The sequence below is a fragment of the Nelumbo nucifera genome, chromosome 2 (genome assembly GCF_055504915.1).
Source record: "Nelumbo nucifera cultivar China Antique chromosome 2, China Antique-T2T, whole genome shotgun sequence".
In the NCBI taxonomy this organism is placed as follows: domain Eukaryota; kingdom Viridiplantae; phylum Streptophyta; class Magnoliopsida; order Proteales; family Nelumbonaceae; genus Nelumbo; species Nelumbo nucifera.
In genome coordinates, this window is record NC_142650.1 from 16,665,540 (window position 1) to 16,680,515 (window position 14,976).

The 14,976-nt window shown below is 35.7% G+C and overlaps 1 protein-coding gene across 1 annotated transcript; it reads right to left on the reverse strand.

Moving 5' to 3' along the window:
* Positions 1-293: 293 nt before the first annotated feature.
* LOC104597020 (uncharacterized protein At2g39920-like) lies at positions 294-14,362 on the reverse strand. Its single transcript, XM_010258394.3, has 5 exons — positions 14,120-14,362; positions 13,391-13,654; positions 12,368-12,818; positions 3,975-4,175; positions 294-700 (listed from the first exon to the last, which is right to left on the reverse strand). The coding sequence occupies exons 2-5, from the start codon at positions 13,437-13,439 to the stop codon at positions 484-486; spliced, it is 918 nt and encodes a 305-aa protein (XP_010256696.1). The 5' UTR covers positions 13,440-13,654; positions 14,120-14,362; the 3' UTR covers positions 294-483.
* Positions 14,363-14,976: the final 614 nt, after the last annotated feature.

Consider the following 14,976-nt stretch of genomic DNA (forward strand, 5'->3'; position numbering starts at 1 on the left):
CCAAAAGTTAATTGAAGAAGCCCAACGATGCTTTCGTGCCTTCTACTTTTAAAAGCTTAAAATCCATTACCAGATTTAAGAGAAGAATATGTTCGGACTTCGGAGAGCATATGCAAAAGCCAAACTAAAGAAAAGCTATGGGCTTCGAAAGTACAATGGCAGAAGTTCATTCAATAAAATAAAGCCAAGAGCTTTCTTTGGGACAAAATCTGAGTTTTCTAGAGATAGGACACGCACAGACTGGAATCTCTATAAAGTCAAACTTTAGCAGCCAAAAACTTCATTCTTGGAAATAGATGCAAATAAATCGTGTATACTATTATTCTCCCTTGGGTAATTGACTAATTAGGTTTAGATTATGAACATATAACATATTCATGAAATAAAAAAAAAAAAAAAAATCTGTTAGTTACATATTTACAGTAGGCTTTACAATAGACCATTCCTTATCGGCATAAATGACAAATCACCTAGAGACGCATTTTACTGTATTTGTTCCAATGTTCCATTCTGAGGATCTAGCATGTAGAGAATAGAATTCGGATTTGCAAGCTTGAAATTACGTTTCCCTAAGCATGGACCTGTTAAAGCATCCATCCTGCTGCTAATAATGCTTGTGATACGGAAGCCTCGACTCCGTAATTCTGTTCTCCTTTTAGAAAAGAATTCCCAGCTATCCAGTTGCATTTCGTCATCCAAACTGCAAGACGAATGATCTTCAACCAAACTTGTGGATGACAGTCTCTTAAAACACTTATAACAATACCACATGAACATCTAAAAAAAAAAAGAGACCATGCATTTGGGAAAAAAAATGGGGTACCGATCAGAATGACAAACCATGAGGTAATGGGTTTGGTTATGAAATAAGAGCAGATGAAAAGGTGGAAGAGGGAAGAATTCTATTTTAGGGTAGAGCCATTGATCTGTTTTATGAAGGTTTTAGTCATCTGGGGATTTCTTTGCAGTGTCTTGGGAGGGGGAGTGTGGTCTTTGGGACATCTTAGGTATTTGTTGATGGTATAGCAGGGGTTTAGAGAATGGGCCTTGCGGTTTACGACTGCCTCTTTGTTTTCTTTTGGTTTTCCTTAATCTTTTTTGTATATTTTTTCCTTTAATGAATTTATTTTCACTATCAAAGTAAGAACAGTTATGGGGTCGACATATCCTAGTTTACAAATCAGACCATTATGGGGAATATATAGATGGGCTTTTCTGCATCTATAATTCCCATGTCCTTGCAATTTTGTATACTTCCCCCATCCTTTCCAATCTTCATTGATCCCTCTACATTTTACAAATTGACTTCATTTGTGCCCTTGTTGCTAAAAGCAACCTAAAACTGTTAAGTTCAAATAATGATATGACAATGACAAAATCATCCTTAAACCACTGAAATTAAAAAGGGAATAAGATTAATTATATTTTTTAATTTAGAATCCATTATGTTGTTCATTTTCTCAATTCTTTTGTTTTCATTTATTTCCATATCAGAGGATTTTAGGGTTTCAAAATGGAAAAAAGAGAGGAAAAAAAAACATAAACTTAAAGATTTCTGAATTAAAATAAAAACAAAAGTACATAGATTTTGTTCCATAATGAATTTCAGGTGGATTAAGGGCAGTTTTGTTACTTTGTGATTATTAATGGTTTCAAGTTGCTCTTAACAGGAGGCGGCATTACAGTCAATCTATAAAACATAGGGGGATCAATGCTAATTCAGAAAATATATAGAGAAATATGGTGGTTGAAGAAGGCTGGATATGGAAAATATAGTGGAGGGAGACTCAAAAATGGTAATAAACTGGCTACAAGAAAAAACTCGAGGGATGTGGCAGCATCAACATACTATGAGAGAAGAAAACCAAATTATAAGGGTAGGGTCATTTTCATGTGGTTTCATAGATCAGCAAATGGCACAGCTAACTCACTAAACAAGGGGTAAACAGGGAACAAATTTATTGGGGGTAGTAAAAATGAAAGATATTTGGAAGTTATAATGTAACATAGAAGGGGTTAAGTGGATGATGTCCAGCCTAACAAGATACTACTGTGTTGTACATAAATTACTTTCTCATAATTTGTAAAGACGATAGTTAACAATATTTAAAAAACATATGGAGAATATATAATATTGCTAAAAGCATAAAACATGAGGGACCACAGATGCAAAAGGCCCTATTAAATCCACCAAGTATACCCAACTAAAGATTCACCCAGGTCAGCACAAGTTAGAAATCAACAAAAGGCAAAGAAAAAGTGAATGAGGTAAGTCTGGTTCAGTCATGCCTCCAGCATCTATCAAAGGATTAAGTTGTTGAGGTTTCTTCTCATTAAAAAGAAAAGAAAAGAAAAGAAAATGTTGAAGTTTCTGACAACAAGGTAAATCTAAAAGTGATTATTGATCAGAAGTTGAAAAGCTCAAGATAAGGACTAAAGATGCCAAGTAACCAGAGAACTCTACCTGCCAGAATATGTACATATAAACATATGAAACAAAGACAGACAACCCAGTGATTTAAAAGGTGCGCCTAGGCACACAGGCGAGGCACCTCCTAGGTGCAGCCCTTTCAAAATGTGCACGCCTGGGGCGCCTGATGCGCCTTGCGCCCCAGCCCAGGCGTGCGCCTTTTGAAAATTTGACTCTTTTTTTCTTTTTTTGAACATAGCGGCTGGGTCAGGGGCTCCGAGAACCCCCAATTTGGTAATGTTGTTCATTCATTCATCCTAATAAAATGTCTTCTTAAAAAGCAATTAAAACTATAAAATCATTATTTTTTGTGCAAAAACTAAAAATTTAAGACCTAACGTGGACTTGTTTGGGCTTGACTCAAGGGGCATGGCACAAAAGCGGCTCGTAGAATCAGGAACGTAATATGTTTTACATTACATTAGCTACTTGAAGTATTGCAATTGAGTGAAAAAAGAGATTACAGGTTTTACATGCTTGAAAATGTTTTATATGTTTGATTTTATTTTTAAATTCTCATTTGAATATGCTTTGCATCTTATGTTTATGTATTTTAATTTTAGATATTAGGTTTTTTAAAACATTTATTTTAAATTTTAAGTTTATATTTTTTATTAATATTTTTTGAACTTTTTTATTTTTTTGAATTTTCTGACATTTTTTTTATTTTTTAGCATTTTTTTGTATTTTTGTGCCTTGCTTCAAAAAGGCGTGCGCCTCGCCTTGCTCCTTGCGCCTCAAGCGCAAATTGACCCCTGCGCCTTGTGTTTTTAAAACACTGAGACAACCAATGGTAGTCAAAACTCAAAAGAGAGGTCATTTCTTAAGGTTGGAATCTTAACCACTAGATGGTCCAAGGAAGAAATCTCACAACCAAAGAAACTAAAATGCATGCACATTAAGGAGTCCAAAAGCTCTTTGTACCCTGTTCAAAGGTAAAGTTTTAAACTCAAAATTTCCTTCCTTTCTTCACTTTTGGTTTTAAAGATGCAATAATGGATTCAATATCACAGAATCAGTCGATAACTTTAACTATTGTGCTTATAGTACAGGCAAACACACACAAAGGCTACATTAACTACCTGAGAAATCTATATAGATACACATTGTAGAGAGGTTGGGGTGAACTCTGGCTAGGTTTTGGGACTTCTTAAAGGACCCATTGGCAACACCCCAAGGCTCGTAAAAGCAATATGTAGGTACCCCATCATGAACTTCTTCATGGAGGCTATGATAGCCATGAATATGATCACCATGGCCAGAAAGTTGAGAATTCAATAGACTACCAGTGCAACTTGGAGACATAGCTGCATAATATTACTTAAAAGCTTCCTCACTTGTTCAAACAAGTTAACCCACTTACTTGATGTTTCCTTTTGTGTGTGGTGTATATGAGTGGGTAGGGGGATTGATGCAGACTAGCATTTAATGAATTTGATAGTTAGTCCCTGATTCATCTAGTTGTCAATTTACATAAAAGGACATGAGCTATTGAGCATCTTACCTCATGATCAAAGATGACCACCCTACATATCCTGCAGAAATGAGTTCTCTTGTGGTATCATTACGCTGTTTCTCTGGCTTTCTAGTGATAAAAATCAAAGACCACCCGCTAGATCGGAGCTTCATTTGCAATCTCAGAGAAAGCATGTTTGCAATATACTTTGCTTCTTCAGTCAAAGCACTCCCATCATGTTGGCCAGATCTGTATCAAAGAAGATAGAAAAAACAACCTTTATATCAGCATCTATGATCAAAGAGACTTATGCACATATCTGCCTCCAGAAGGTGCACAAAAGAGGGGACAAACAGAGAATTAAGATATACACCACTATTACACATTAAACAAATACAATCAAACAAAATCACACTTTCCCCGAACCAGCAACCCCCTGATAAAACTGAATCCTTCCAACCCTCTTGGTAAGAAACCCACTAGATGGTTAGCCAATCTAAGGACGCAGATGAATGAGCTTTTCATCCTAGCAGCCAATGTTCTTGTCTCTCTAATATAATGTAGGAGGATCCAAGGAACAACAGAATCTAAAGCCATCCATCCAATTACTACTTCAGTCACCTTCAACAAGCAAGCAATCCATTCCCCAAGAGAACCCAATTTCAGTCAATGTAGCAACAAAAGGACACCGGCCTCAAAATATCAATACCATTTGTCTAGTTTCTCCTCTAAAAGCACCTGGGGGTCCGTAGTTGCAACTCATCAAACTTCAGTTTCAGCTATCTGGCCCCAGAGGCTCCCATACTAGGAAAAGGCTGACTATGAGGGCTACCAGACACTGCCTTCTAATGATATACTTCAGTTAAACCCTTGAATTCCTTCCTCTTGTTAAGCCCATTGAGCAACTATAATGATTTCAAGGTCTACCATTATGTTTACATCCTACTTCTTATCATTGAAGATTCTTGAAATTCTTTCTGCCCACACACTCCAAAGAAAAGTATGTGCATTCTGTAGAATCTTCCCTCTCCGAGTAGATGGTGATAGGAAATTGGAGTACAAAAGATCCAATAGGTCAGTTGGGCACCCATTGGGATCCAAATAAAGGGAAAAAGGTGGTTTCATATGGCATTTGATAAAGAACAAGCTAGCAATAGATGATAAGCATTCTAGCCACTTCCCTGGAAAAGAATGCACACCTAAGGGGAAAGATACCAAGATTTCCAACTTCATTAAAGCATCTCACCTACATTGTAATCTTGAGGGTTGTTTCTGAGCATAAGGGCTTTAATGATTTGTAAAGTAAGACCACATCCACAATGCTTTATCAGCAAAAGGTTAAGGGATAAAAGAGGGGGAACAATCCAACAAATTGAATAACTACACCCTAAGATCATACTTACCAGGAAGAAGGAACAAAATTTAAAGCATTTATGAGGTCAGTCAACTTATCACTCTAATGATCACAAAGTGACTCTTCTAAAACCAAAATCCCAATATAAATCTGACTTAAAGAGTCATCAGTGGCTTTATCAGCAAAAGCTTAAGGGAGAAAAGAGGGAGAACTATCCAACAAATTGAATAACTACACCCTAAGATCATACTCACCAGGAAGAAGGAACATAGTTTAAAGCATTTATGAGGTCAATCACCTTATCACTCTAATGATCACAAATTGACCCTTCTAAAACCAAAGTCCCAATATAAATCTGACTTGAAAAGTCATTAATGGGTTTGTAAAGTCTGGGGCACCTAAACGGGGGAAGTCTCTCCTACTAACCAGCAGAGATCAAGTGGGAAAATACCAAAAAATAAAGAAAAAGAAAAAGAGAAAGAGACCAAATTTGTGTGGTTTGGCCACGAGGCCTACATCCACAAGAGGGACCAATCCACTACAAAAATCTGGAGAATATAAGCACAGTCAACCTCTCCTCACTCCAATCCCTAAACTAATACCACATGGTGATGGCTTAAATTATTTTATCTTTTCCTTAGGGCCGACCCGTTATAACTATAAAATAACTATAATTAGTTAATATTACTAATATAATTATAATATAATATTAATAGTTATATATAAATATATTTTTATATTTATAAATTAAAAAATAGAAACTAAATTTAATATTCTAGAATATTATTTCTAATAATTAGAATAGAATTGTTATAACTACTACTAAGTAATCATTCTAATATAGATTAGATAGAATCTATTTCTAATAGATATCTAATATATAGAATATTATATTAAATTAATATAATATTCACTTAATTATATTATTCTAGTATTCTAGTTCTAACTATTCTATAATTATAGAAATAATAGAATAGTTATTTATTCTATATTTGATTTGTATTTGTTTTGTTTAACCTTCCAAACAAAATGAAATTTTATGGCAGAATGCCTTCTGCCGTGGGTTATCAACCTACCCTTAGTACAGAAATGGGTTCTTTGCAAGAAAGAATTACTTCGACCAAAGAGGGGTCCATAACTTCTATTCAAGCAGTTTATGTACCTGCGGACGATTTGACTGACCCTGCTCCTGCCATGACATTTGCACATTTAGATGCTACTACCGTACTATAAACTATGTATGTATGGTCAAGGTTCTCATATTAATACAAAATGGTGTATGGTCAAGGTTCTCCATCCGCTAAAATGGAATCTGCACGTGTAGAAATCACACATGCAAAGGTTCCCATGTAAAATCTCGTTTATCCATTGGGTATATAAAATAAAGGATTTATTCACCGGATAAACTGCTGCTTGGTGGGACAAACAGATGGATACACAAAGTAAAGGATTTGATTTATCCGCTGGACAGATCACAGTATTCCTGCTGCCTGGTGGTACACTGGTACATAAGTAAAGGTTTGATTTATTCATTGGATAAACAACTGGATACACAAAGTAAAGGATTTGATTTATCCAGTGGATAGATCATGATATTCCTCCTACGTCATAATGATTGCATTTTCAATTCTTCTCAACCCCTTTCTTCTCACAACAGACCTAAATTAAAACTTAATATTAAGACCTTAATTAAAACCATAATCTTAATGAAACCTTGATTTTGTTAAAGGTTTAGTTAGATGTGAGATCTTTTACCTCTCACTTTCTCCTCAACTCCTCTCTTCTTGCAAGACATAAACCTTAATTTTAAATTATCAAAAAACTTAGTAAGCTTAGTTTTAACAACATTATTAACACAACTGACCTAAATGCCAATATATATATTATGTGGACAAAACATAGCCACATTCAAGAGAAACTCATGGCATTATTTGTGGCAAAAATTTACCTCATGAGTACACGGAACTCAGGATACCCTGCCTCTAGAATCTAGATCACTAAAACAAGTTGGTATATTTAAGATTTTTGGGTTAATACCACAAAACCTCTTATCAATTTTGTCACTAGCAACATTTTGTACAATTTATATTTGAGCTTTTACCTTTTATAGAAATTAATAAAATTAACTAATAAATTAAGTATTTATAGTTCTGTAATTCAATGGCCTTCTTTACTAATAAAATTAAGTAATTATGGCTCTGAGATTTAATAGCCTTTTTGGAGGGAAAACTTTACTGTTTTGGCTTTGCATAAGTGAAATATTTTTTTGATTTTTAAATTTTATTTTGATCTTTATAGGAAACAAAAATTATTTTCTTTTTGGATTAATTTTGAAAAGAAATGCAATTTTGCAACAAGTTTTCTTTTATTTACAAGTACATACAAAAAAAAAATTGAAAAAAAATATTATTTTATTTAAACTTCCATTTTGCCATTTGCACACAATTCTAATTCTGAGATTTCTATACCAAGTGGTTAAGGAGCAATTTGTCCTGTCATTAGCCCCTGCGAAGCAGGGCCCCCCTCGCTAGTATCATCATTAAAAGAGAAACCAGAATACCAGATACAACCATATCTTCTACACCCTCCCTCAAACTCAAAATAGTGAACCAACTTGAGTTTTTAAGGTTGAATATCAAGAAGGAACTTAACAAAATATAGCATGCTGGAGGAAACAAAAACAGAAGAGGCCAAAAAGTTGGAATTGGCCAACAGAAAGCCAACTCAGGCATAGAATTACCAACCAAACCACTGGGTGAAGCACCAATCAAATGCTTCCAAAAATCTCTATATAAAACACCAATAGATGCTCAAAACAGAAAGCTACCTATAATCACCAAACCACAATCACAAACCAGGAGAAGCACAACACATTACCATGTCAAACAAGTGAAATAACTGAAACTAACGTAAGCATCACTGCATCAGAGCCCAAGCACCAGAGAGATGAAAAAAACAGATAACGGGACCAGATTATCAAACCAGAGTTGCCATCGGGCAACCAACTGGAGAAAAAAAAATCCTATAAACCAGATCAAACAAGTAGAGAGCATATCAAAAAACCAGTAGTGACCAAGGGAGAGTCAACAATCATGAAACCAGTGCATGAACACCAAACTGGAGAAGTAAAGAAGAAGAAGCTACCAAATAGAGAAGCCAACAGAGTTATTGAACCAGATACCAAAGCAATCAACCAAATACTGTAATAATCCACCAAATCAGAATACCCACTTCATAAGTCTTCTTACTTTGCTCACAAACAAAACAATGAAAATTCAAAATAGGAACCTTATCTAATGCCTGAGCTGCTAGCATGACAGCTTTACTAGGGCTGCCCATGGCAGGTCCAAATGTATTGAGAAAACTGAAGGAATCATCCAAAAGTTACTGAAAATATATGAATCTGATTTCCAGATTTGTTCTTTACCAAGCCTATAGACCCTTCTAGAGATCCCAGCTGATGAAAGTCCAAACCCAAGGAGTCAACTATGAAAAACAAAAAATAACCTGATTAATTTCAGAAAAAAAAAATGAAAAGCCATAACCAATCATAACAGCTTTTAAAAATGATCCAGAAATGTAAAAATAATCTTAGTAGTCCTGTAAAAACTACCTCTTCATAAGAAAAGTATTTGAGTTATGTCTAAAGACCCTCAAATGGCAATCCAGAAAATGCCCTGAGGCCTGACAAGTGATCAAGTAGACCAACCAGAAATTTGGGCATAAGAAAATGCAGTGAATCTAAATCCCCCTGCTGAGATTCTTAAGATCAATGAACTATGGGATCACAATTCATGCAAGATTAATTTCTGAGATTTCCAGACCTGAAAACTTGATATAACACCCTCAAAATTCTCAGAAAAATTAGTGGAAAATCCTTCTGTCCTGTAATGCTCTTCCTCATTAAATGCTATTTTCAGCTTAAACAAATTCATTGCATTAACTGTCTTTCTTTCCTAATCACATACTCAGCTGAGAATCCTGGAACTTGCTCCAATTGCAGTAACTCACTCCAAATCAATTCAGTCCAAACCTTGATGAAGACCATTAATGATTAATTTATGTCCGAATCCTACACTTGCTGTACTAACAAACCCAAGATCTAAACTGATTGGCAAATAGAAAATAGAAAAATAAAGCAACTCAAGAGTCAAGAGCACAAAATTTAACGTGGTTCAACCATTGTATGTGGAAAACCAATTTTTACTGGGATATATTTGAAAGGTACAAGCCAAATCAAGAATCCATCATCACCTGAGCTACTAACAGGCATTGCCAAAACATTGTCAGCATCATCAGAACTCTCCCCTTCACTAGCAACATTTGCAGCACCAAAGGTCTCTTCAATTTTCTTTTTCCCCTTATTTTTGTGTTTTGAACATTTTTTTTCTAATGTGCCCAACCTCGTGACCCTTTTTTCTTTTGTTCTACCTCTAACAATCAAGCCATCTGCCTGATTCTCAACATGATTTTCTGGCACCCGCTTTTCAACTCCCTATAGTTTGAGGCTGCTTTAACATCCTCCAAAGAGATACTATCTCTCCCATATAACATGGCATCTGTTAGAGAATAAAAAACCTATTCAGGGACTTCCCTAAATGGATTTTTTTCTCTAACATGCCCCTTCCTCGAAAGCCCATCAAGCTTGAAGCATGGACAAACACAAGCCCACTCATACCTTGTGTTGAAATTTAATTAGTTATAATGGGGGTGACGAGGATCGGACACTGGACCACTTGGACAAACAGGCTCTAATACCAATATACCATCTCATGGAACAGTTCAATCTAAAAGCTTAAGCTTTTGGGAGAGGTCCCTGAATAGGTTTTAATTATCTAATAGGATCAATAAAATGATCATATGAAGGAGGTAACAAACATAACAGAATAAGAGTTGTCCTCATCTTCAATTTTCACATCAATATTTTTCAAATCTTAAATTATTCTGTTGAATCCATCAAGGTGATCTTTGATGGACATACCTTCTTTCATCCAGAGAGTGTACAATCGTTGTTTCAGCCAGTTCATCAGGGATTTGATCATGTACAGAGATTCCAAATTGAGCCACAACCTGACTGTCGTAGTCTCTTCTGAAACCTCTCTCAACAACCTCATCAGATAAGCACAATTGAATAGAAAGCACTATGTGCCCTGTCCAAGAGATCCTCCTTATCGTCTTCTGACATTATCACCAGTAAAGCTTCCTTCCCTTTCAGTGACTTGAGTAACCCTTGTTGCACCAACAGGGTGCACATCTTGATACACCACAAAGTAAAATCATTTCTTCCATCAAATTTCTCTACTTCATATTTCACCGCTGATGCGGCTCTTGCCACCATCACAAATACAATCAATCAAACACCCAGATGCTCTGATACTAATTTGTATTTTGTAGTGACAAAACAAAGATCTAAACTGATTGGCAGATAGAGAAATAGGGAAAAAACAGAAAAAATAAAGCAACTCAAGAGCACACAGGAATTTAATGTAGTTCAGTCATTGACCTACATCCACAAGTGAAGATAATCCGGGAAAAATCACTATGAAAAATACTAGGAGATCATAGAGTCACTCTCTAATTGCTCTCACAACCTCAGTCCCAAATCTCACACTCTCTCGCCCTGCTTTGGCTATGCATACAAAACCAAGAACAAGAAACTTCTCTTCTTAATCATTGCCACACTAGAGAAAGAAGACCCTGAGCATTTTGGGTACTCAGTCATATAAGGGTTAGAACCCTGGCTTTGCACCTTTTTAGCCACACACGCTGCTTTTACTAGACACAAAGATTTGGTTAAAAACAAAATGCAAAAGCAATGGGCTGTGCCCCTAATTCAAGACATTCTAGCACTAGCAGGGCTAATGATAACTAACCTGTAGAGATCATGTGGGGAAAATACCATGGGTGCTGAAGTTTCTCATTAATACAATACAATGCAACACATTATCAGTTTTCAAAGAAAAAATGAAGTGGGGAAAATACCATAAAAACAAAGAAAATAAAAAATAGAGAGAAACTAGATTTACATGGTTTGGCCACAAGGCCCATCAACATGAGGAGGGTCATTCTGGTATGAGAAATCTGAAGAATATAAATACATCCAACCCTCTCCTCTCACTGTATCATCTCTAAACCAATACACTGATGTCTTAAATAAGTCCAAACATAACAATCCCAAAATTTACACATAAACCCAATATACTTCCAAAGCTACACAACCACCACAGATATGTAATAATTTATTAAAATAAACGCCTCCACAACCTCCAATAATCCTAATTCACCTGTTAGAAATAGAACCATACCTGATGAATCTATAAATAAAAAAAAAATGTGGATCATTATAGTTTCCAAGGGCACCTTAGGGTCATCACAATAGTTGAATGGAGTCCCAACCTGTCTGGTCAAATCCATATACACTCTTGACAACCAAATGCCAATAGTATTTCTAACCCCTAGTTCTGCCTAAAGACAATGCTTAGTATTCCTTTCTCCTACAAACCATTACCCAATTCGCCAAATAATCCTTTTTTGAAGCCCCAAGCTCCTAAAGCAAGTCCTTAATAATCTTCTCAATTCACTTGATGATTATCATAGGAAGAAGAAAGCCTAAGACGGACAAAACTGAACAAAAAAAGCTGAGCTTGACAAAGGAAGAGGGTTGTATCAGGTCATACGTTCTCACAACAGTAGTAAGACATATGCATCCAATGAGAGAATATGAGCATTTAGAACTCATATGGTCCCAAGCCCAGATAAAGGAGGAGGGTTGTATCAGGTTGACAGCCAGCACTAAAACTTTTGCCAAACTCTCATGGTGTTGGATCCTGATAATGATGATTTAGAAGTCATGTGGTATGCCTTTATGAATTTAAAAATAAATAAATAAACAACTATTTCTTTTGTATGATAGCAGTGAAATAACCACCAAACGACCAATTTTGAAGTTAGATTCCATTTATATTTATGATTTTTTTATGGGATTCATTTACATTTATGATGCATAACAGTAATTTTCACAAGAAGGTAGACAAAAGAGTCCAACAATGCTATCGGCATCATAAGACAGTGGTCTTAGAAAAATTACCTGAACAGCAAGGGATGGGCACGATGAGGATTAGATGGAAATATATCATCTATATCAATCAAAATAACATCCAACCCATCATCCTGTGGTGTCAAATTACTAAAGTAGTTCTCAGCTATCATTATGGTGAAATTCAAATCTCGTAGATATTGACCTTCTTTGATGTATGAAATGGCATGTGCCTTGCATATTGTTGGAAACTCGGCCACTTCCAAGTTGTTAAGCTCCGCATGTAGAGTAAAACTCTTGCAATAATCATACTCAACTCTTGTTTCCCGGAGCTGAACAACCCCAGAATTCCTACTTTGACAGGATTGTAACATGAGAGTTAATGCTACCAGCAAAGTGATAAACAAAACCCCAACTGTTATAAGTGCTGCAACGAAGATTGTTGCAGCTAATGATGTGAGATAGAACCCTGACTCTATCAGATAACGGCTGCTTCCCATGTCTGCATCCAGAAAGAAGAAAGGATAAAGTAAGAAATGCTGGGTCATCTAATTTCAGCTAAAGATATCAACAAAGAGGAAGTTTTTTTATATGAACCATAAGACCAATATATCACCAAGGATTCTTGGTATCAGCCATGCTGCACATGCTTACCAATACATATGGCGATGTACAGACATGTAAAGACATTGGGCAAGCCATTCAATTGGTCCTCTCAAAGGTTAAATTCCAAAATCAATGCCATGTGTTGTCTTTCAAAAAAAAATAATAATAATAACATTGGTGATCTTAAACATCCAAGTTAGTTCTTTTGCTGTACCACTCCCCATATTATTTCTGACCTCCAAAAATACATCCAGTCACATCAAATTTTGTATATAAGATCTCTTAGCCAGGACCCATTGAAAGATAGAATAGTGGATCTCATTCCCATCTACAAGCACCATGCCAATCAATATGCCACTGGTAGCAACTTTTCATGATCTATCAAATGAGGTACTTTAAAAACTCCATCAATCAAACAAGTCCCACGCACCGAAAATGAAAATCAATTAATTACTAGGATTCACATACCAGAACCGCCTCTACTCGAAAGACTTTGAGTAGAGCTCCCACGCTCCATTTGATTTGCCAGAGAAGACGGCTCAAACAGTCTATTTAAAGAAATAGCTTATTGGGATGGATATAAACCCGACCCACAATGGAAGGCACAGACAAAGAGACAATGAGGTCATACTTCATGCATCCCTAACATCGGCTATCTTGGCAACTAGGAGAGCCAGAGTTTCACCAAACACTGTCTCGAAGGGACTCCAGATCATAGCTCAGATTATATGCCTGCCACATTCATAAAAAGTAAAAGTCATGAAAAAACCCCAATTTTCATTGAAATGAATTCAAGGAATATTTATCATGACAAATTTTCCATTTGTGGAAAATGGCTATCGACACTCGAGTTAAATGAAGTCAGACTTTCTATAACAAACGAAATACAAAGAAAATTTGTTAAAGTAAAATAAAAAGCAAGTAGCCAAAGCAAGGAAATCATCTTGTATATGGAAGTTTTTTTTTTTTTTTTTGGTAAGACTTGTATATGGAAGTTCGATGAACACAAATAAAAATAAATAAATAAAGTGTTGTAAGCAACTCAAATATCATATTCTTTTAGCAGTATAGCATCCTTTCGAACTAGGGAATGGGAAAAAAAAGGATGATGGCAATAAAGAAACCGAAAATGCAATTTTGGTTTTCTGTTCATAATGAATTTACCGATCCATCAAAACTTCGAAGAAATAATATTACCTGAGAATGAGATTGAAGAGGTTGTGATTCCTGAACCAGGTTTGGAGAATAAATAGAATCAGTAGACACCAGACAGATATGTAGACATCTACAACATTAACCATCACAGCTGGCCTAGCCATCTGCTCTCACGAGATAAAACATCAACCATAATCAGCCTCCAGGAGAAACGGACATGGTCGACGGAAGATTATTATGCAGGGCTAGCCAGTAACCCGTGGTCATCAATCATCAATTCATCATAATTAAAAGGATTCAAAAATATCACCGTAATTAAAGAGGATAAATTTCACCAAAGTCACCCTGCATTTTGGGGTCCGTAACACTTAACCCCCTAAATTTGTTTTGCACAGAAAGACTCAGAACTTCTGGATTTCAGCACTTTGCCCCGCCACTAAGGAGTGCCGACACCATCATGCCAATCCAAATACGATTTCATCATGCAAGGTGCCAACAAGGTGGTTGGTAAGGTCTCTTGTTGGTCCTAGTGGAAATTTGGAATTTAATCAATAAAAAAAAGAGAAAATTCTCGATAGTATTTTGTAATTTAGCTTGAGTGATAATTTGGTCATTGGACTTTAAAATATGATAATTCATTACCCAAATTTTTAAAATGTGACAATCTAGTATTCGTCATTAATCAGTCGTTAAGTGATATTTGAAAAGTTAAAAATGTCCTTCAAAGGCCATCTAATTCTCTTTATCAACCATTTAAACATTGACAATAAAATGAACAGTCCCAAATTCTAGATTCTTCTAAACAGTCACTAACTTTTTATGAATAAAAGATGTTAGGGTTTGGGATTGTTCAGCTTTGTGTCAACGTTTGGATGGTTATTAAAGAGAATTATAAGACA